Source organism: Porites lutea, chromosome 4 (genome assembly GCF_958299795.1).
Source record: "Porites lutea chromosome 4, jaPorLute2.1, whole genome shotgun sequence".
NCBI classification, from domain to species: domain Eukaryota; kingdom Metazoa; phylum Cnidaria; class Anthozoa; order Scleractinia; family Poritidae; genus Porites; species Porites lutea.
This window is the reverse complement of record NC_133204.1, coordinates 5,917,061-5,939,169: the sequence shown is the minus strand read 5'-3', so window position 1 is coordinate 5,939,169 and position 22,109 is coordinate 5,917,061. Positions and strand designations below refer to the sequence as shown.

Genomic DNA, 22,109 nt, shown 5'->3' with positions numbered 1-22,109 from the left:
ACGTTATACAAGGGAAAAGCCCCCTTCCCCCCCCCCCCCCCTCCCGGGAGAAAAACCCGCTGCTGTCCTCCGATGAGCGGGGCAGATACATGTATGGTGCAAACTTTTACCTGCCTACATAGCCTAGATTTACCATGCTCAGATGCAAAAAGCGAGCGGAAAAGTGTAGACAACTTGGCTACTAACCTCTAGAATGAAATCACCAGTTCTAATCCCCTTCATTTCTGCTTGACCACCTTTCTCTAGTTCTCCAAAATATTGAAGAGCCGGAAATTCAGGAGTTGGCTCGAAATTTAAACGGGGCACTTGAGCTACAGAGTAAAATAGAAATACAGCAAGAGTTGTGGTTTGCTTTTATCCTTGGAATAAATAACATTTTCCATTCTATCAAAATAATTATTACACAGTTCTATAGTATACCAATAATACGCCAAGACAAAGAACATTAAGATTTGAAGAAAGCATAAAATTGAAAGGCCGGAAATTCAGGAGTTGGCTCGAAATTTAAAGGGGCACTTGAGCTACAGAGTAAAATAGAAATACAGCAAGAGTTGTGGTTTGCTTTTATCCTGGGAATAAATAACATTTTCCATTCTCTCAAAATAATTATCACACAATTCTATAGTATACCAATAATACGCAAAGACAAAGGACAATAAGATTTGAAGAAAGCATAAAATTGAAAGGCAATATTAAGAAAGATGAGGTAAAACTTCACTGCTCTTCACTTCACTTAGAAGACGCTCCTTGCGAGCAAGGCACTTGTCACGTGACAACTAAATTATCGTGATTTAAACAAGCAAATATCTGCCACTTTTCTAAGGCAAAAAAAGCCAAAAAAAACCTATTTATTCAAGCGCTGAGCAGTTCACTTCCTAGGACGGTGCCGGTACTTACAGTTTGCTCCTCTCATTTGAAAGCCATAGCCAGCAGCACTTCTTTGAAGTGTGACCAGCCGTGGAGGATCAGGTATGTTGTTTGGACCCATATGATTTACGCCATTGGTATCACTGACAATAAAAAGAAAAACAAAAAAGGAATAAAATACATGAAAATAAAATAAAATAAACGAACAGAAACTATTTAACAATAAAAGTGAACGTAGACTTATGAGTCTGTTACGACCTTTATATCAAAACAATTATCTTCCTTCTTCGCCACACATTTACCCCCAGCGTTACCAAGAAAATTATTGTACAAAACAAGATAAGGAAGTCTTTTACGGTCATTTTTTTTTTCATTGTCAGAAGCGTCAAGTATGTGTAGGCAGATAAAACCCCTGGCCAGTTGTTGTCGCCGCCGTCGTTTTTTTGTTTTGTTTTGCTTTGTTTGTTCGGTTTTTTTGCGCTTCTTTTACCCGCTCTGGAACGCAAGGAAGGGAGAAAAAGCAAAGGTATAGAAATCGGAACTTTTCATAAATGCACCTCGCCTTTTTGTATTACAAGAAAGGTTGTAAGTGGATAGGAACTACTTTGTCTTCAACGACCTCTGTCGCAATAAAAGGTCAGTCCTACCTTTTGGAAGGCCATAAACCAGACGTGGGACGACCAAACAGCTTCGGTTTATCTGCTTTGATAACAAGAAAGAAAACAAGTTTTAAATTAAAACGCATGGGATTAGATCGAGCAGGATACGTTGGTTTCACAGTTTTGTGACAAGAGGATTACAGGCTCACTATGTCTGGGGGCACCTCCTTTAACAAATCCAATAAAACGTTTTCCGGAGCCTGCTAAAACCGAAAGTGAGAAACAAGTTTTATTCTTGACTGTAGCATTGCAGCACTTCCGTGATGTGAAAAGGATCCTTGTGTAAATTTACATTGGAATGGCAAATATTGACAGGTTGTCCATTTAGTTTGCAATGTTACTGCGGCAGTGTTAGCTCAGTCGGTAGAGCGTAATGCTGCAGAACGGGAGGTCGCAGGTTCGATTTCCGGTGCCGGACCAATACTCAGGGTCTTTAATGAAGAACTCCCTTTGCACTGCAAGCGACTAGGCCTTCGAGTGGCTCGGATGACAACGTAAAATGGCGGTCCCGTCTCCAGTACATTTGGAGACGTAAAAATAGTGTTCCCAATTAGTATTCTTTCGTGCTAAATACATTGACACTCAAATAGAGTGCATTTATTTTATTTTATTTTTCATTTTTACTGCACGCGAAACTCAAGCATGCGAGCCGAGACAAGGCGGACTGCAAGCAGTCTACATTTATCGGCGATGCCACATAACAAACAGTGAGAGTTGCTCAAGGAGAACTGGATGGTACTAGGACAGACAAGAAAAACCCCGGTACTCATAAAACCAATATACTTTGCTTTACTTTGCCTTTACTCATAATGCACGAGAAACAATGTGTGCAGACAATAAATTACAAGATATGCGAGAGCCGAAACCGTCAAATCACACATAATATCGAAGTACGACTAAATGAAAATCTAAACCTAGAAGATCCGTCCAAGCAACATACTATATGTAGTACTCCTAACACCTAAAAACAGTTTTAGGTCGCGAGATTAGCGCTCCTTTGAGACCAGGAATATGCATCCACCTGACTTATTGATTTGAGTGTCGGTAGGCGCGTACTTACCTTTCTTTTTTTCTTCCACGTATGAATGATGAAACCAGCCTGTTGAATTTCCCACTCGGCCTTCCCAGTATCCTTTCTCCCCAACATACAATACTGCAATCACAAGAAGTTTGTATTGTTACACACAACCAGAAAGTGAAGGGAAAATTACAAAAAACTAAGAAAATAAAATAAAATAAAACAATAACTTCAGCTCACTAACACCTTCAAAACATTTTACATAAGCCAGAAAATAATGAAAGTCTCTTTTCTGCTCGCTGTCAGCAGACAAGGCAACTAAGAGGTTTAAGTCAATGAAACTTGCTGTTAACAGCGAACACTTCTGCTTCCGGGCTTCTACATGCTTCTACTGTAAAAACAAGCCGACAGAAAATACACTTTCATAACTTACACCGCACTCACTTGATAGTGTTACAAGGGATCAAGTTAGTCTGACCTATAAATTAAAATTTCATCACGACTACATCTACACATCATACCGAAACGATATCTTTCGTTGAGCCAGAAACGGAATTTATGGTCCACTAACTTAACCAACCAATCACTTTTTTCCACTCGAGTGATAGGCATTAAACAAAACAACAGTCTTGGTCGTAAAACATCTCATACTGTAATAAGCAAAACAACACGTCCAGACTTGTACTTGGAGTGAAATAATTAAACTCAAAACATGTTATCTTAACACAGTGAAATTAAATCCCTAATATGTTAATAACGCAACGCTACCTTCAACTTCATCTCCTTTCTCTAGCGCCAATTCACCAGCCATAAAAGGTCTATAATCCCTGATGGCCACAAACGTTTTCCCAGGTTTGCTTGCGTAGAGACGTTTGCGAATTGTTGCTGCTCCAGACACAGCTTTTACCGGCGGCACAATGGTTTTAGCCACTTCGTCTGAGCCGGGAAACTGTGGCCATCTCTTGTTGTGCTTAATTTCTCTCGGGGACAGCTCGCCTGAGTCGGATTCCGACGAGTCTGAAGCCGTAGAGCTCATGGAAAATGTACGCTTGTTATTAGATATTTCAATTTCTCCGTTCATAACTGAATTCGGCTCATCAAAGTCAGTAACTGATGGAAAACTGTAGGTTGAAGAAACAGGCGAAGGGGGCGTTACGTCACTATTGGTTGATAGCTGCGACTCCGAAGTGGTCCGAGTAAATATCGAGGACACCTTCGGCTTAGAAACGGATTTCCGACGCCTTGTGCTATAGGTAGGCTTTGCGGAGAGTTTCACTGAAAGGAAAGGTGAAACAAAAGAGAGCTATTACCAATCACGAAGCGAAAACATATAAATGGCTCGTGCCGACTACCTGAAAGCTTGCAACAGGTTACACCGACATACACTATCTGACGAGAAGGAGTGACAAACTCAAATCATCAGGGAGCATACATAGCCAAGATGTCTGTGTGGGGTTATCGCGCGCGCACATTTTCGTGTAAATGAACCTACGCACTTTATCGGGATGGTACTCTGAGAATCAGACTCTCCGAAAGGAAACAAGACTGAGAAATACTCCAAGTTAACACGGAAATGAAGCAGTCACCAATAGCCGACTGCAATATAAACAAGAAGACCCTACAGACTCTTCTTTGTGCACTGTGGCCACAAATAGCAACACATATAATTTTTCCATTCATTGCGGGGGTCTGAGGGAGTCATGTCTAAATTCAAAACCTGGCAACACTGAATACAGGAAGATCTTATAGAGACAGTTATTATGTCCGTTTCTAGCCAAGTCCAGGAATGGATCGACTCCAATAAGCATTTCTAAGAGGATGATATCGTGCGCATTGCCCAGAACCGAGCCAGCTGAAGACCTCTTATGGTCGACAGCTCTTCGGTGGATCGATGATGATGATGATGATGACTATGCATGGTAATCACCAACAGCCGACGGCCACACCGAGCGTTCATACTGCGAGAATTTTGAATAAGTCATATCTAAATTCAAAACCTAGAAACGGCACAGGAAGATGTGACAGAGATACTTATGACGCACTGTAATCACCATTAGAAGAATTCAACACACGTACACAGCCGCATAGTTCTTACATTCATCGTAGGAATCTTGAATTACTCATATCTAAATGACGCATATTCAAACCTAACAATTATAAAGGACGATCTTACACAGCTATTGGCACTTTTAATTTTTAATGTACATGTCGCGTCTCCACCGGAAGACAAATTTAAAAAAATGCCCTAGTTTTTATTGCAAAGGTTTAGAGCGAATTATCCTCAAATGCGTTTTTTTGTTTTTGTCAATGGCTACGTCTGCTGGAAATAGAAGTCACCTAAGTATTTTTAACCCAAAAAAACACAATGATCGCAATATGCCAATCCAAATGACAGCTGTGTAGTGAATCAGTCGCCAAATATCACTTATTTTAAGGAACATGTCGCGTGTATTTTAAACGGCTAGAAACATTTTGGCGTGTGTAATTTGAAACTTATTGCCAGCGGTTTGCAGGTGTTGTTTTGTGCGGAAAAGAAAATAAATAGAACTGATATTGAATTACACTTTCTACGCTTAACTTATAAGACAATGAATAGTGCCTTGTTTTTGTCCGGGAAAGTACAGCGAGCGAAAATGCTTGTTAAACGCGAGGAGATTATAGAAAGGAGAATAAGAGCAAAAACCACTATACAGCCATAATCCCCCCCGCCCCTCACCCTCCCCAATTCGAGGTTAACTCTCCTCGCAGGAGACAACTTCGTACGCACTTGCGTATTTCTCCCGCTCTCCCGACCTGAAGGAAGGAGGTAACTAGGATTACTGGAAGAGGAGTAAAAATTCAAGCGAATCTCTAGCAAGCCCCGAATGCGTTAATGTCTTGAGAATAAATGTCAAAAAAGTTCTTATCGTGGGCATCGCCACAACTACCCTGCGAGCAGAGATTTCTGCTCTTGGCGTTTACGCAGTCTTACGGCGTCGTTCGCGTCGCTTTGTCAGTCGCGTAACCAACTACGCAACTGACAAGCTACGCGAACGACTTCGAAAACACTGAAAGCCATGCGAGAGAGAAACCAATGGTGGCAGGGTACGCAACAAATCTAGCAGCGGCGAGTTGTTCTAATTCGCACGGTATAACGTAAAACCCTCGCTTTCGTTAGTTACATGTATTTGATGGTAAAACATATCATTTCAGTGCTAAGGGAAGTCGAAGCTTATGATATTGTCCAATTTGCTTGCTAGAAGACCACAATCCAACAAACGAGCTAAAAATAGAACATGTTTTCTATCCTGAAACGGAGTTGAGTGTAGACGAGGCCTAATAATGTTTATTAGTGCGCTTCACAAATTTATTAGCGACTAGGAAAACGGAAAGTGATCATTGTAATAGAAAATTGTAACAATCAGCTAATATTTCAGCGAAAGAGGACAGCGAGGGGTCTGCAATAATTGCTCCACTGTCGCCAGTTTCACTTACACTCAGCTAAAAATGGTTGTCAATTAAGAGCCGAGTAGTAAATATGCCTATGCTACCCGACCAAAATCAACCCCAGAAAAGGAAAAATTTAACTGAACGCGTAGAAACTGTTTTACACAATGGCCAAACCATCAAGAACTCACTTTGCTTTCTCACAGAAGTCCCAACCTACCTATATCTCTCTCTGTAAAATTTGCGATCAATTCAGCAAGTCCTTTGTTACCACTCACAGCGGCTACCTGAAAGATCAAACACATAATGATCAGAGTTACGGTCAACATTGAGCAGAGAATCTTGTTACCCATTATAGATTTATATCGATTGTACTCCCCTTTAGCCGACTTAGTAGTATGAATTTTACACGTACTAAAATTGAAGGTAGAAAATGTTTTAGTTGAAGTCGCAGGATCATATGTCTCTGATCATAAGCGCAGGTGTAGCGATACGCAACCACATGAGGCATAGGCGTTTTTGTTCTCGTGTACCGATACGCGTCGCCACAAAGGAAACGCATTCACACAAAGTTTCCTCGTTCGCGCTACGTCCATACGAGTCCGTTAAACTAGTTTGTTTACGCTTAGGAGGATCCACACTAAAACGTTACACATATCAACGAACTTTATATCCAGCAATGCGGAAATGTTCGTTTACCTAAAACAATTCAAAATACTGGTTGTTTTTGCGCCGCACTTTAACAGTTGTTCACTCGTAGGCGGAAGCAGTAAAAACGCTTAGGACCGAAAAGTAGAAAAAAACAAAACCTCATTTCACAGACAAGTGGCCTTCCCGAAGTAAAAGAGCAATTTCTCATTCTTAAAGACAGGAAAATAGGCAAAACAGTGTTACAAAAAGAGGCTTAACATTTACGGGTCTATTTAAGAAACTGTCTTCTGTCCCAAACAGTTCTATTTCTGACTCAGATTCGGCCATTCGCATCTTCATAATTGGCATTAAACACGAACTAAGAACAACGATGCGGTATCAAACTACTTGCAGGCATTTATAAAAAGAACAATTACACATACCACGAATGTATAAGTATAAACGTAGAATATCTATAAGGAGCTTAAAAGCTACTGAACTAGTTGAATCCCAACAAAACAAATGGCCCGGATAAGTTATCAATAAGAGTGCTAAAGGAAGCGGCAACCGACGAGAAATAGCACCCATCTTGCAAGTTATCTACACAGCATCCTTGGATCTTGGTGCAGTCTCTCAAGACTGGCGTCCAGCAAATAAAGTAGAAGTTCACAGGAAAGACGATCAGCCTTATAATCCTGCAATTTAGCGGCCCGGCCTGTATCGCTCAATTCGACTTGCTGTAGAGATATAGATATCAGACACAATAGACAGCACTGTAAGATTCATAACATCTTGGTCGAGTTCCAACATGGTTTAAGAAAGGGTCGATCATGTGAGACGCAGTTGATCACTGTTCTTGATGATATTTCTAAATGGAGGGATGATGATCGGAATGTGGATGATGTGCTGATTATGGATCGCAGTAAATCCACCACGTCTTCTCGCAAAACTGAAGGGGCACAATGGGAACTTAGGATCGGGGATATGAGAGTGGCTTACTGAACTGTCAGTGTGGCCTCAGCACTTTTGAAAGTTAGATCTGGGGTTCCTCCAGGTACTGACTTGGGCGCTCTCATCTTCCTGACAATGTGCTCTCTAAGATCCGACTCTCCACTGACAATTGTTTGCTATACAAAATTGTGGATAGTGCGCAAGCTCCAAGGGGATCGTCGTGGACTCGATCTTTGGGCCAACAAGTGGTAGATGGCTTTGAACATGAAGTTTCATCGATTGACTATCCGTAAAGACACTAGTGATGTAAACACCAGATACACCCTGAAGGAAATAGACCTAGGCGGTCATTAGAAGCAGGACGTAAGTGCCGGCGTCTGAAGCTCTTTTGTGAGTCATTGAGACGCAGTGCTGTGCTACTAATCCCATTACACTTAAACGTACCACCCAATGGTTAGAACACTCGATCACATGCATCCATTACAGTCCAAGTTTCACGAGCAACATCTATGAGAAAAGTCAGTTCTTCCCGAGATGAATCAAAGAGTGAAACGCACTAACGTGATATATCAGGAAGACAGAGACTTTAGACCTTTTTATGTGTACTGTTAGGAACATGTTCTGTTGTATTTTTATCTATTTATTCATTTATCTATTTACTTATTCTGTTGTTGTTGGCGCGATGGGCAACCCTGGCCATGTATAACCGTAGATTTAGATGTTGTTGTTATATTAGAAGGCGCATTCATTTTGTACTTTTAACCATTTTGGCGCCAGCTTTGAATCCATCACGGCTGATTAAGCGGGTAATGTGTCCGGAGTCACATTGTTGTTCACAGGGATTGTACGTTTTAAAGAGCGTCATATCACTCCGGTCAACCAGTTTGACAACAGGACGAAAACAGTAGTAAAAGCACGAGGAAAGAAAATAGTTCCGCTGTATTGTCATAGGCTTGTGCATAAAGCATAGCATCAGGAAAGTTTTCCCTCAACTTCAAGTGGGCGCCATCTGTCTACTCAACAGTATCGGCGCAGTTTATTATTACCCCTGTACACGTATATTTTAGTGGACCGTGAAAAAGAAAATCGGAACAATACCGAAAATCGGCCGCCAGATAATATTATCGAGTAAGTGATAGAAGAGTTTCAAATTGTGTCTGATAAGTAGACAAGCTCTCCGAAAGCAAGCTGTCCGAGAGAACACACAGTCAAATGGCAATTATGAAAGTGCATGTTGAATCGTCTGGTCCAAAGCGGTGTCAATTGAAATAAACCACGAAGCAGCAGAATGCAGAAGCGCAAGTAAACACCTGTTAAAGCTAGAATTCGTATGTCTTTATGCATTTACTTTGCGCATGTAGATAAACCTTATGAATGAAGAGATAAGGGACCTTACGACCCGACGACAGCAACGTCTACAAGAACGCCAAAAAGCAATAGTTTTCACCGCACGTGCATCACGCCTTTTTTGTAAATTTCTTTGCCGTCACTGCACAAATACGACGTCAAAATGCTTAATGTCACGTTTTATGAAGGACGTAAACAAGCAACTACAAAATTTTCTTTTTCTTTTTGAAATCGGACATGGTTCTTGGGCATGGTTCTCCTGGAGTTTCAAGTTGTTAATTCAACTCCAAGAGAGCTCGCCTACATTATTTTGACAATGTATGTGACTTAAAATAATCGCAATGAAGATTGAAAGAATGCGAATACATTTTTCAAGCGACGCTTCCGCTGCCTAGTAGTATGCGGACATGGCCGGTGCTCAAACACATAACACTTACTACAGTACTAGCGCTTGCACTTGTTTCACTCTAATGCATCACTCCACGTTTAGGAATGCTTTTAAGAGCAAGGCATAACATAATAGGCTAAGGCATTTTGTGGCCGGATATTCTGAAGTTTAGCCCCCGTTTATGTTGAAAGGAAGAAAAAGGAAACAACCATCTCACGCTGTGGTCTACCAAGCAGGGATGACGTTTGTATTCACTAGATTTTATGACGCCAAACTGTTTTGATTAGTAAACCACGGCAAGAAATAGCTGTAGGGAACGTAAAACCCGTATTATGAAAACGAATGCTCTAAGGAAAAGAAAGACACAAATACTATAACTTCCAGAATAAACACTTCTGAGGTTTCGTAAACTGACAATGCATAAGTAAATTAACTTGTCCTTATAATTATGGAAGAATTTAAAATTTCAATCGCGTATTGCATTTAATGTCACGCGAACGAATGTATTAAACAAAAATCCAGCTAACACCAATCTTCGACTAGAAATAAAATCAGTGACAGTTGGTTTAAAGGAAAAGACAGGGGTGTCTTGATTTGGGAGAGACGAATTGAAAACAATTGCGACGACAGCCTTGCAGTGTAATTCAAATGCAACCCAATATAAAACAGTTTAACCATCCTATTCAATTTTACACAGTCACGCAAATTTCTTGCACCTGGACGAAAGCTCACGCGAAGAACTTTCTTGTTTACACAATTTGAAGTTAATACGCTGGGAATAAGAATTGTATTCAAACCCTGAGAAAGGTTGACGAAGAAAAGCGCCATGATCTTCATACCTCGTAAGCTGACTGGTTAGCGTAGTTTAATATGTCCTTCTTCGCTCCCCTGAACAGCAATACTCGAGCACACGCATCCTAATGGAAGAGAAAAGTGTTTAAAATTCATATCAGTTGAAAATAAACTCCCATCGAAATCACACCTAATGGCCGACCTGTAGATATTTTTTTTAAAAATCGCATCAACAATATCATTTGTAGTCTTAAATGCAGGTTAATTAATTCCAATCAGCTAATAGTCCTAATAGACTTCAAGATAAAAACGGTTAAAAACCTTATCATCTCTTCAAAGCATTTTAACCAGCTTCGTAAGTCAGTAAGTCAAATAATTTTTCATGGTATTAAACCACGTGGCGAGCGCAATGTGATATCGATTGCTGACTCTAAACTTTCAATATTTTTTAAGTCGGAACTGGAATGACGTGATCAATGAACCATTCTCTTGTGAATAATGTTTACATGAATAATGAGAATGATAATAGTAAAAACTTAAAACATGACTTGGTATTAAAACGCATGAATACACATTTGACAAGGAAAACTGAAAGAAGAAAAAAAAGGCAAACAAACAACTAGGGTCCTGTTTTTTAACGTTTGACAGTTTCGACATAAGCCTTCTTGTCAACAAAGAGAAGTCACTCAAGATCCGGTTTGTGTTAGGGTTACAAAGGAACTATTGAATTACTGTTGTGTAGTCATTCCAAAACTAAACCGTGAAGGGCGAAGTACAATCATATACATATACAGCTTCGAGAAAGATTGTCGGAAAAAGTGCACGCGACAATCCCGAATGGTATTGTGGGTGGTTTTGAGTTCACCGTTCTTCAAAGAAATTTGAAAGAATGGCAGCAAAGGCCATGGATATACGTCGGGTGCATATTTTTTTCGACAACCTTCCTCGAAATAGCTGTATGTAGATGGTTAACATGGGACTAACAAGGGAGTTGGACAGGTTTGTGTTTGTTCGTAAAATTGCAAGCAAATTTCAGACCTAATGCGCTTCTAAACAACAAGGCAAGTTGAAAAGAGACGGTTGGTATAAAAACTAAAAAGAAAGAAAAAAGACAAGAAAAGAAATATTGGCGAGTAAAGCAAGTTCTGATGAGTTTGGTTTTTCCATGGCCAGTCTTAGAGTTTCTCTTATAATAGTGAACAGAAGCAAGGAAACTGAACCAGACTTTAGGAAGCAGGAAGAAACATAGGCTCTTGTGCAGCCATAGAGTTTCAAAACAATAACTGCTTGCTTGAACAGCATTGTAACTGCGTAGGAAAGAAGCCACAAGACAAACCAAGACAAGACCTTGTCTCTGCTGCATTGCATAATTATAATCGGCATGTAGGACTTGTACTTTCTAGTGAAGGTGGATCTAAGCAGGTATGATGACCATGCTGCTCATGAGGGACATTTAAATTGTCACAAACAATAGTTACTATTATGGTACCCTCCTACCTGATTATTCAGAGCAGCCACATGTAAGGCTGTATTCCCTGAGGCAGTGCGTGCATTGATTTCTGCTCCATAAAACAACAAGTGCTCCAAGTGTTGAACAAGGCCATTCTTACATGCCTGGTAGACAAAAAAAATACAGAAATAATAAAAATTAAATAAATATAAATATTTACAGTGTATGTTCACTACATTTTGTTCAGTAGAAAAAAAAAATCAAAACATTGCAAATTTACCTGGCCCAGATGTTAAAAAAAGGGAATGGCACTGTAGCCTATCCACCATGCCTTAGTTGTTCACAAGGTCGGTGTATGGCGCTATCCACCGCTATCCACTGGATAAATCTCTATCCAGTGGATAATGCAATTACTTCCCAAATTCTTATCCGCCGGATAGTGATTTTCCCACTGGGTAATGCTATCCAGCTTTTGAACAACCAGGACCACATAAATCACTATCCAATGGATAAGTATTAGGAAAAAAATTAATAAATTGCATTCTCCTCTGGATAAAGATTTACCCAGTGGATAGCACTTCTGGCCTTTTGAACAACTGCCTCCTTACGGATAGTAGTATTAACTCAAGATGAACAACAAGATCAATAAATATTGATCTACAGTGCACACAAAAAAGCGATACATTTTCTTTTTTAGGTGACTTATCAGTATATGTTATTTTCAAACGTCAAAAAACAAAATTCTACAACAGAACCAACTCAGTAGTGGTTATGCATCTCTACTAATACATGTATACCAGTGTAGCTTGCAGTACATACAAGTATCTTCAGAAACCTTCTACTTATTGGCGTTGTCAACTTCTACTCAACTAGTTCTGTAATAATTTCTTTAATCTCTTTGGAACTTAGAAGTGATGGTGGTGATGGTGGTGGCAGTTGCCTGTGTCTGTCTTCCACTTGTTTGTTTGTTTATTTGTTCATATTGGAAAGTCAGAAAGATAAAATTAAAATGATTATAAAATTTAGAAGTACAGGCGCCCTATTGTCAACAAGCAGTTCGCAGCAAAAATATTTTAAAGATTATTACCAAGTGTATCTCCTGCATGCCCTGGTGATCTGCGATATGCACTTCAGAATGGTCATTTAGCAGTATCTCACAACAGTATGGATCTCCGCCATTCAGCACTGTATGAAACAATGGAGTAAGCCCCTAAAACAAATGAAAGCCAACATGAAATAAGCTTTTATTTCGCTTTACAAATGACCATGTACAGGTGTAGTCTCCACATTTTTTAGCGTTAAAATAAACGTACATGTAGTTGCATGTATGATTCACAACCTAAAAGCTAATATGAAGCAAAAAAATCACTTCCTCAATCAGTAAAAATAATCAATTTACTAAAAACAGGTAGAAGCACTTTATGTATCTTTACCCTTGAATCTTTGTAATTTGGTGATGCTCCAAAGTCCAACAGTATCTACAAAGTTTAAATGACACAATGATATGTGAGCATCCTAGAAATAATTTTAAGCACTTTGATGTACATGTACATGTAAGTGGTTGAGGAATATTTTCTCTAGCTTTAAGGTTTAATCAGACTCTGATTTAGTGGCACAAATATGCCATAAAGTACAATGTTCATAATAGCTAAGGGTCAGGAGATCCACTGATGTACATGTAAGACCCTGCCTATACATTTCCAGGCCTGAAATTGACCTTTAAATATACTTGTCTAGCCAATTCTAAGAACTGAAGGAACATGTGGTCACCAGGTATTATAACTGCCAATAGAAAATCAAATTCTACTACATACTGTATGTTATTTTAAGGGTTAGACCCTCCAGAATATATATATATATTTTTTATCCCAAATGATGCTAAATCTATCTCAGAGTAAACAGGTGGTGACTAATTTTTTTACAAATTCTAGAAATTTAGATACACTTACAGTGTACATTAGGTACAATTTAATGCACTCTGTTACATGATTGTAAAGAGTGTACATGTACACCTAGCGGAAACAGCTCTGACCTGTTCATTTTTTAGAGCAACACATGGAAAAAATTGATCATTGTTTAAGGTTTTACAATACGTATCTCTTTATTGTTTTCAAAGCCACCTTTTCATCAAGAGGCCTGATACTAAGGCCCTAAGTGACTCCTGATTTAGTCAAAAATTAATTCTCTCTTTGATTCACAAGCATTATACAAGGCAAATTGAAAGGAGAATCTAGCAACTGATCATAAGTCACCTAGGGCTCTATTCCAAGCACTGCTTCTATTGTACTCTATTTTCATCCTAAGATAAGTTACCTTAACAGAATTAGCTTGACCACAGACAGCTGCTTTGTGTAGTGGTGTTAGTCCCTCCCTTGTCCTGTAGTCGAGCTGAGCTCCACCACTCACTAGTGTGGTTATCATTACGCGAGAATCTGCCTTGCTTGCAGCTACTGACAAAGGAGTTTCTACAGGTCAAGCAGATAAATCACGTTAAAATACAGAAACTCTTTTAATTCAACTACATGTACTTTATGCTTAACAAAAGCATGTTGCATGCTACTGTAACGCAGCCAGGGTATTAAAATAATAATTCACTGCACGATAGCAATGTTTCACCGGCTCATAATATAAATTGTAACATCCAAGAAACATCCATTCTTTATTCTTTGGCTCTACAGACTCAGTGCATGAACTAAAAACTTTCATACAACCACCTTTCGTCACAACACCTCTGTACTGTACATGTACGTGAAACATCCATTCTAATTAAAATAACAAAATCAATTTTTCCAGTTTTAATGACACTGCAGATTGAGCCTGCCAAATGAGAGCACTTCCTCCAACTACTCTTGTTACAGTTTGTTGCTGTATTGTTTATACTGCTGTTTTCTTCTTTTTCCTTTTTTTGGGGGAGGGGGTGGGGTAGGTTGGCATGAGGAAGGGTGACAATTACAGGAGGTTTGGCAGTATTATTACAATGTGCCTCAGGTGTATAATTTTTACCTCCTGTTTTTTCGTCCTGAAAGTTGGGGTCAATCCCTTCTTCTGTCATTTCAACAACCCGATTGATTGTATTAGAAGAAACCAGCTCAATAAACTTTTTCTGTTTTGCCTGAAAAAAAAAAATGACAAATTTCACACAATTAGTTGTAAATACTTATAATAACCAGGGTGCAAAGACAGTCAGTTCTACAGCTTGCCATTCGGGCTAGCTGTAGCTACATGTAGCATGTACTAGCCCAAACATCACTTTAACTAGCCCTTAAAGCTCTTTGATGAGCAGGTTTGAATACACGGTCCTTCTGTAATTTGAATTCTCAAAAAACTTCACTTGCCCATCGGGCAAGCTAAGAACAAAAGTCATTAGCCCGACAGCAAAATCCTCGAGCCCCAGGCTATCCGACAGTACATTCTTTGCACGTTGCACGCTGATGATAATAATAGTAATACTAATAAATAGATAACAATCAGGTATCCTTCATCCCTTTTTTGCTTGGGAGACGACGGGAAAAGGACACCTGATACATTCACTTTACGCGTGGTCTGCCCATAGTCCAGAATCTGCACTTTTGTCTAATTGGTCGGAAAACAAAAGATCCTTCGGAGCCCTGCACCGATTGGTCAAGCAACATATCTGACTTCCGGTGCAATAATTAGATAGATTTTGTCACCTTCATCTCTTCATGAAAAAACCATGAGGTGATGAAGGAATTCTTGATCACGGGTAAATAAATAACTGACTGTGGCACTAAGGTATTGACTAAGACTCATACATCAACAATTCAGTAGAACACCAATGAGTAACGTATTTTCAACAGACAAGTTTACATGTACTTTTACAAAATAAGTTTTAATTTGTCCCCGCATATATCAACACCAAACAGGGGTTAAGTTAGAGAGCTGTACAACTGAAAAATAGCTTTTTTGTATAGCACGACTACTGCTAAAATTATAGCAGCTTTTTCGTTAACTCACCTTTGAATTGACTTTCTGCAAAGTCTTTGGATCATAACCCACAGAACGGTAGATTCTTCCTTTGCGCTTAAACTGACAATGCAATAACAATGAACATAAAAGTCCTCTTTTATTCTAAGTTAACTCACTTATACAGACATTATCTCAAAATAATTATAAAAACTTGTCATTAGTGCAAACTAAGATAAAACTAAAGATAAAAAAAATGTAAAGATAAAAAAATTAAAAAATGAAATTGCATGTACTTTCTTCAAAGTTTTGCTACTATCTTAGATGAGATACAACAGATTGCCCTTGATTTTAACTAAAGAATTCCTTGAAAACAGCAAAAATCCCCATGGCAACAAAATTAAACAGATTTGATAGCTAAAATTATACCATACAAACCAGAATGGACCCTTAAAGAATATTGTTTCTTAAAAGCAAATATAAATTTACAGGTACTGTGTAATATGCATGACCTATTCTATTCAGGCAAGATATACAACAACAGTTTGCAAAAATCAATAGCCAAAGGCCACTTCCAAGTTGCCACAAGCTTCTGTTTCAAAGCCAGGCTAAGTGTGTGAACCACTGATATGAAAATGATTTTTTATTCCCATGCCAAAAAACTCATTTTCCCAAAAAACGGTTTTGCACTTAGCCTCATTTTTAAGGTGAAAGTTTTGGAACTCAGAAATGTCCTATTCAATAAAGATAATAAATAATTTATTATATAAACGCCAATGAAATACCAGGTGAGCTTTCGCACAAAAACTTGATATCTTCACATGTGAAAATATCACCGTTGCTATGGCTACATAATAAATCGCGCCTTTCACACCAAAAAACTATTAAAGTGAAATGGTTTGGTATTTCATTGGTGTTTATTTATCCCTGTGTGGCCATGTAATATCCTCTCTGTATCAAGCTTGTAAAAAATTATTAAAGCCTGCCACTAACCTCAAGAATTGGTGGAGATCCGTTAAGTGGGTAGTCAATGAAAAGCCTCTCCTCCTCAAGAAATTTGCCAGACTTACCATTGTAGGGTGGATCATAGAATGCATAATTCAAACCATCTTTAGCACCCTGAGACACAACCAGTTATATTCAATATCTTGCCTGCTCAAGTCCAAAGACTAAAATGTCTCTTTACTAGTTAATGCATGTGAATTGTAGGTCAGGCATGATCATTACCTCACTACAGCCTGTACTTAAATCATAGACTACATGTTGCAGTTGATAATATTAACATGAATTTCAAACGCTTTTTAAAAGTCATTGGCATACACTGTACATTACCATACCCAGGAACAAGAAAAAAATTTATGGGAAATAAAAAAAAAAACAAACTCCAAGATACATGTTAATGTACACATTAAAACTGTGATGTTGAAACCAAAAAAAAAAGGTTCCGTACAGTAAGTCCTTTATTAATGAAGTCCCATTGGCAGGAAATGGTTTCAGTCAAATGCCAGTGATTTTAGCTGTTGTTTATCTTAGCAGGATGTCTCAGATATAGTGTAGCAAGTGTTGGTGTTGGTGTCTGCCAAACCAGATTTGGCTGTAACAGTAACAAGTAAAAAAGAGCACCATGTTCCATTGCATGCAGTTCATTTCATTTTAATTACTGTACTGTACTAACTAGACATAAAGACATTTTATAAAATAATACCATCAATAAGGCTACATCTTCTTACCTTCATTAACTCACTAATCACAAGCAGTTTAGCAGTCCAAACTTTGTCATGTTTATCAAAATGATACAATTTCTAAAAATTTGACACAATAAATAAACTGAAATAAGACACCGAGAAGACAAGACAAACAAAACATTTACATTATTTTTAAAGCAAGTCCTCTTGGGGAATTCATCATCTGCAAAATAAGCTTCACTGTAATCATCAGAATAATCAATATTATCATACAGTGTAGATGACTTGTGCAAGAACAATTTGCACTTGGTACATGTAAACAACTGTACAATCCACATGATTGGTATAGCCAGCTAATAGAGGTGTCACTGTAGTTGTTTTGCCAATCCAATTGAAGGGAAACTCAAAACACGTTTCCAGTAATTTGTTGGGGGCCCAGAACTAAGATATCGGCGCTGCTTCACAGGTACTAATAACCAGGGTTAGATAGGTGCCACTGGAACAAACAATCTGAGGGTGACCCAGCACCTCAGTCATTTCAAATTTTAGATAGCACTATCCACCATTACTATCCAGCAGATACGTATTGGGGAAACCTATTGTGGAAAGAGATTTATCAAATGGATAGCGTTATCCATCTTTTGAACAACTACATGTACATGTAGGCCTGGGTGGATAGCACCGTCTGTAACTACTGAACATTTGGGGAGTGAACCAGTTTCATTGCTTCGAGAGTTTAGTACATGTCTGCTTTTTTTTCTTCATCAGCTACTTTTACCTTGACTCTTCCGTCTGGTATAGAAACAAGCACCTCCACGGTGCCTTCCTCTTCTTCGTCATCATTACCACCATTATACTGCACTACAGGATTGTCCTTCATTATAAGATCACTTGTTCGCATCGTTTTAACCTTTATAATTTCCTATTCATCACATACAATCACACTACTTGCTTTGACACCGTCAAGTGATTAGCTCTGTAAAGAAAATTATTAAGACAATGAGGTTTAAACGTTGAAACAAGACATGGACTTTTATGGATGGCTTTAGCATTTAACATAACTATATAATGTGACAGGTCAAATCTGATTTCAGGTTAAAATGTTTTTCACCTGGCTTGATTCTCGATTTCCTTTGTCTCTTAGGGCTTGGAGACAAATGAAATTGAGAATCAACCTAAGTTAAGTCAAAATCAACCTGAAATTAAATTTAACTGTAACACATACATTAAATAGCTGTAAGCAATGTATAAACTGAACATTTGAGGCCTTGTTATGAGATCAAAAATAATAAACCTACAATTATCTTTACTGATGACAAGTGTGTTACATTGTAACTATAGAGATACAGTGGAAGCCCGCTTCACGGACACTACAGACACCTGTATATAATACTGAAAGTTTCCTTAGTCCCAAAACTGAAAAGACTGATGTCTGATATAAGCGGGTTGTTTTTAGAGAAAATATGATTTTCTCTAAAATAACCTGCTTAGTACAGACACCAGGCCCCGGTTGTTCAAACGTTGGATAGCGCTATCCACCGGATAAATCACTATACAGCGGATAAGTATTACAGAAATCAATTACGCTATCCGCTGGATAGTGATTTATCCGGTCGATAGCGCTATCTGACGTTTGAACAACTGGGGCCAGGATAATAGGGACACTATGGCATGTCCCCTTGGTGTCCATATTAACCAGGTTCCACTATATAGCACTTGTTCTGAATTGAATGCAAAAGACATAATTGGATCTGGTAAAATCACAGAAAATAATTTTACAAATACCAACTTTGTCCTTAGTTAAAAAGTCAATGAAACAATAACCCAAACTATATTTTGGTTAACTAATAATTATTGTAAATTATTAATTAATTATTGTAAACCTTTGTGAGGGGGTAAGGACAATACTCATAAACGGCTCTTTTTACATCTATAGGGACATCATTTTTTATCACATACAAAGAGGAACTTTTCCAGCCTGCTTGACAGAAACAAAGTATGTAAAAACTTTTATTGAACACTATTGAAGAAAAAGGACCTACAGTAAATTATTGTCAATCAATGAAACACAACAATGTACCAATACTAGTGCACTCAATCAAAGTGATCAGTTGTTGAATAAATGCCAATAAAGAAACAAAATGCCTGCCAAGTGCTCAAAGAGGCACTCGCCCATGGTCCACGATAATTATGTACATACAGTCCAATGGGTTAGAAGAAAGCAACAAGAACACTCAGTTACAACATGCACAATAATGTAACGACATGAGGGGCATATATTGATCCTAACACATTACAAACAGGTATCAAGTATGGGCAGGAAACATGGAAATTTCTGTGTTCAGTTTGGTTGGTGTTGCTTCAAATGTTCAGAAAGTTCAAAAACTCAAGAAGAACATCATGTAACATACTGTAAAAGCTACAGTATTTTAATATAAGGGACAAGAAGCCAGTTTTAGTTCCATTCACTTTGGGGTTCAAGAAATTAATCACTCGTTTATTAAAGGAAGTGAAAAACAAGACAGCAGATCTGTACAGGTGCAGTATTGAATAAAAACCAATATTACTTTGGTGAACTAAATGTATCAGGGACATGATTTCTTTTATCATGATCATTTTGTTGCACATGGCCACTACACAATTCAGATAATTTGCTCTTGTAATCAACTACTTAAACTAAATTTATCTAACCAGCAAATTAAAAAATAACTTCGTTGAGCTTACCTGAAAGTGACTGAACTGTACAATTTATATACTCGTCAGAATGAATTTGTGCACTTGAGCTCGAAAAGATATAGTAAGCAGGTTGTAACAGACTATTTAAACATATATCTGTGATATATATACACTTGTATCTCCGAAATGGTCGTAATTCGACTCATCAAACAATTCAGTGGCCTAAATGAATGGCATTGCCTTATGGATTATCCTGAAAATATTTACAGTGTTGGTATTGACTGAGTAGTACTAAAATAAGTGGTATTTTACGCTTTCAAAGCCACACTTCTTCCTCAATATAACGTGTTTAAAGCCGCAAAGACGACAATCGTACTTAACGAACTTAGGGTCAGCTTTAGTCCGCATTCTAGAAAAAAATAACAATAAGTAAACTGAAGCAGTTTCCTGGGGAAAATTCCTTAATCAAACTGAACAATACGCTTTTATCGAAAGAATTTTGAATCAAAAGTTATAGAAATCTTAAAGGAATCTCATCATTGATATAAGCCAACATTTAATTTTGGTTTGAAAGAAAACACGCCAATATCACTCTTTAAAAATTTTTATTAACCGAATCGACCGCCTTGATGAATGAATCACACGCGATCAAATAAATAATTTGACCTTCCAATTTGAATTGCCTGAATCAGCTATTCAATTCGAGCCAAAATAGATGCATTGCTCCTACAAATTACAATAGAATTTGAAGAATTAAGTTATTCGTTATATAGACAGGAAAGATAATCTGACGAATGAGTTAAAAGTTGCAGGAAAAGTTCTTCTACCGGTGCTATCGCCTTCCAGCGTGTTATGAAAGACGAACTTTCCGTAAGGTTTGGTCCGGAAACTAGGAGTTTTGCGTGAAGGAAATCAGGAGCACATCTCATGCAATCAAGCAAAACATTCGGTGCAGCAATAAACAAAAGTAATATTCATCTTTTACAGATTTCTCGAAATCTTCCATAGATATCTAATATCTGCGCTGAAAACTTAAAAACCCGCAATTAGCCTGACCACTTGGATACGTTTGTGTACCACAGTTTGGCGAGATGTATTCGCAACTTCATCTGTGCAGAATGCAGACTTAAGAGTAAGGATATCTATCCTAAATAGCCCAAATCTTACCTAATTAATAAACCTACCTTTCTTGTTTCATCATCGATAACTCGTAACGCGAAATTATTCCAGAAGTTTCCGGCGTTTGCCCCATTCGTCAAAACCGCGCTGCCACAAATTTTCCGACGCCATTTCCAACTTCATCACAACGACCACAGCTCTTGCAAACCCACGTGACAAAAATAAAGTAAACTGATTGGCCAAGAGGTTCGTGACCTGACAAAGTGCTGTGTTCGTAGTGTGTTATTATTTTGCCGCGAAATTTTCACTACATTACGCTGAATGTCAACAACAGAACTTTGAGTAAATACGAAATTCATTCAACTTGAATAAATGAATCAATGTTGTTATTAGTCTTCGACTGCGTCACATTTCATTCGTTTCATGAATTACATTTTTATCCACATGCCTTAGATTCCTTGTCGAACATCACTTCCGGCGATTTAAAAATCGCACTGAATCAAAACAATTTCAAAACAAAAGATGAAAAGACTAGAAAAGCAAGATAAACGCTTTTGTGTCCTTAAAAGACAATAGAATTTATAGCGGTCAGGTGGAACAACAATCTTCTGGACGATATCCGTTGGAAACTTGTGGCACGTTTGATTTGTAATGGGAACAGTGATGTAGAAAGCTATTGACCCCTCACTGGTATAATTGTCTATCTTTAAACGCAGGATCATAAATGCTGGTCTAGTCGCAGACTTGGCGACTAGGACTTCAAGTGGAATGCACGAGAACGAAAAAATATAAGAAAGTCTAACTAAAAGCAGGCTTTTTGTTTTCTAATCTTTTTCCGCTTTTTAATTCTCTGACGAATAGCCTGCGAAGTTGGGTACGTATGTCTAGAGCATTTGTTACCTGTGAGTTCTTGCTAGCAAATAGAGCTACTGACGGAAGATCTCCACCAAAAAAGTCACAGAGACAAACCGGTTACCTCAGTGAGTGTCCAAGTTGGTTATCTGTCTTCTTTGAAGGTCGGGAGTGGGAATTTTAGTAGAAAAGAGAAGCGAGATTCAAGACGTGGGTCGGGACTACTTGTTTAGAAATGATATCCAGGGTAATGAAAGTGTGCTATATTTTCTTAAATGTGTAAAAAAGAATTTTCTTCTGACTTAACTCAATTTAACCACATTTT

The 22,109-nt window shown here is 38.3% G+C and overlaps 1 protein-coding gene across 4 annotated transcripts in view; it reads right to left on the bottom strand.

Annotated features, from left to right (window-relative positions):
* LOC140935443 (uncharacterized) overlaps positions 1-21,155 on the bottom strand; it is a 32,848-nt gene extending 11,693 nt beyond the window's left edge. Inside the window, exons 1-17 of one of the 4 annotated variants that reach the window (XM_073384991.1) lie at positions 20,998-21,155; positions 17,916-18,113; positions 17,183-17,254; positions 16,446-16,571; positions 15,504-15,575; positions 14,532-14,640; positions 13,842-13,993; positions 12,962-13,006; positions 12,616-12,738; positions 11,576-11,692; positions 10,126-10,203; positions 6,191-6,257; positions 3,313-3,819; positions 2,587-2,679; positions 1,515-1,569; positions 898-1,010; positions 187-311 (exon numbers count right to left, since the gene is read on the bottom strand). In XM_073384991.1, coding sequence (XP_073241092.1) covers positions 187-311; positions 898-1,010; positions 1,515-1,569; positions 2,587-2,679; positions 3,313-3,819; positions 6,191-6,257; positions 10,126-10,203; positions 11,576-11,692; positions 12,616-12,738; positions 12,962-13,006; positions 13,842-13,993; positions 14,532-14,640; positions 15,504-15,575; positions 16,446-16,571; positions 17,183-17,254; positions 17,916-18,038 — 1,977 coding nt within the window. In that variant the 5' untranslated portion in view covers positions 18,039-18,113; positions 20,998-21,155. Of the gene's footprint in view, positions 1-186; positions 312-897; positions 1,011-1,514; positions 1,570-2,586; positions 2,680-3,312; positions 3,820-6,190; positions 6,258-10,125; positions 10,204-11,575; positions 11,693-12,615; positions 12,739-12,961; positions 13,007-13,841; positions 13,994-14,531; positions 14,641-15,503; positions 15,576-16,445; positions 16,572-17,182; positions 17,255-17,915; positions 18,114-19,861; positions 20,179-20,997 lie in introns of those variants that run through there. The other 3 variants (XM_073384993.1, XM_073384992.1, XM_073384994.1) reach the window with 3 other exon arrangements.
* Between the last annotated feature and the right edge of the window lie 954 nt (positions 21,156-22,109).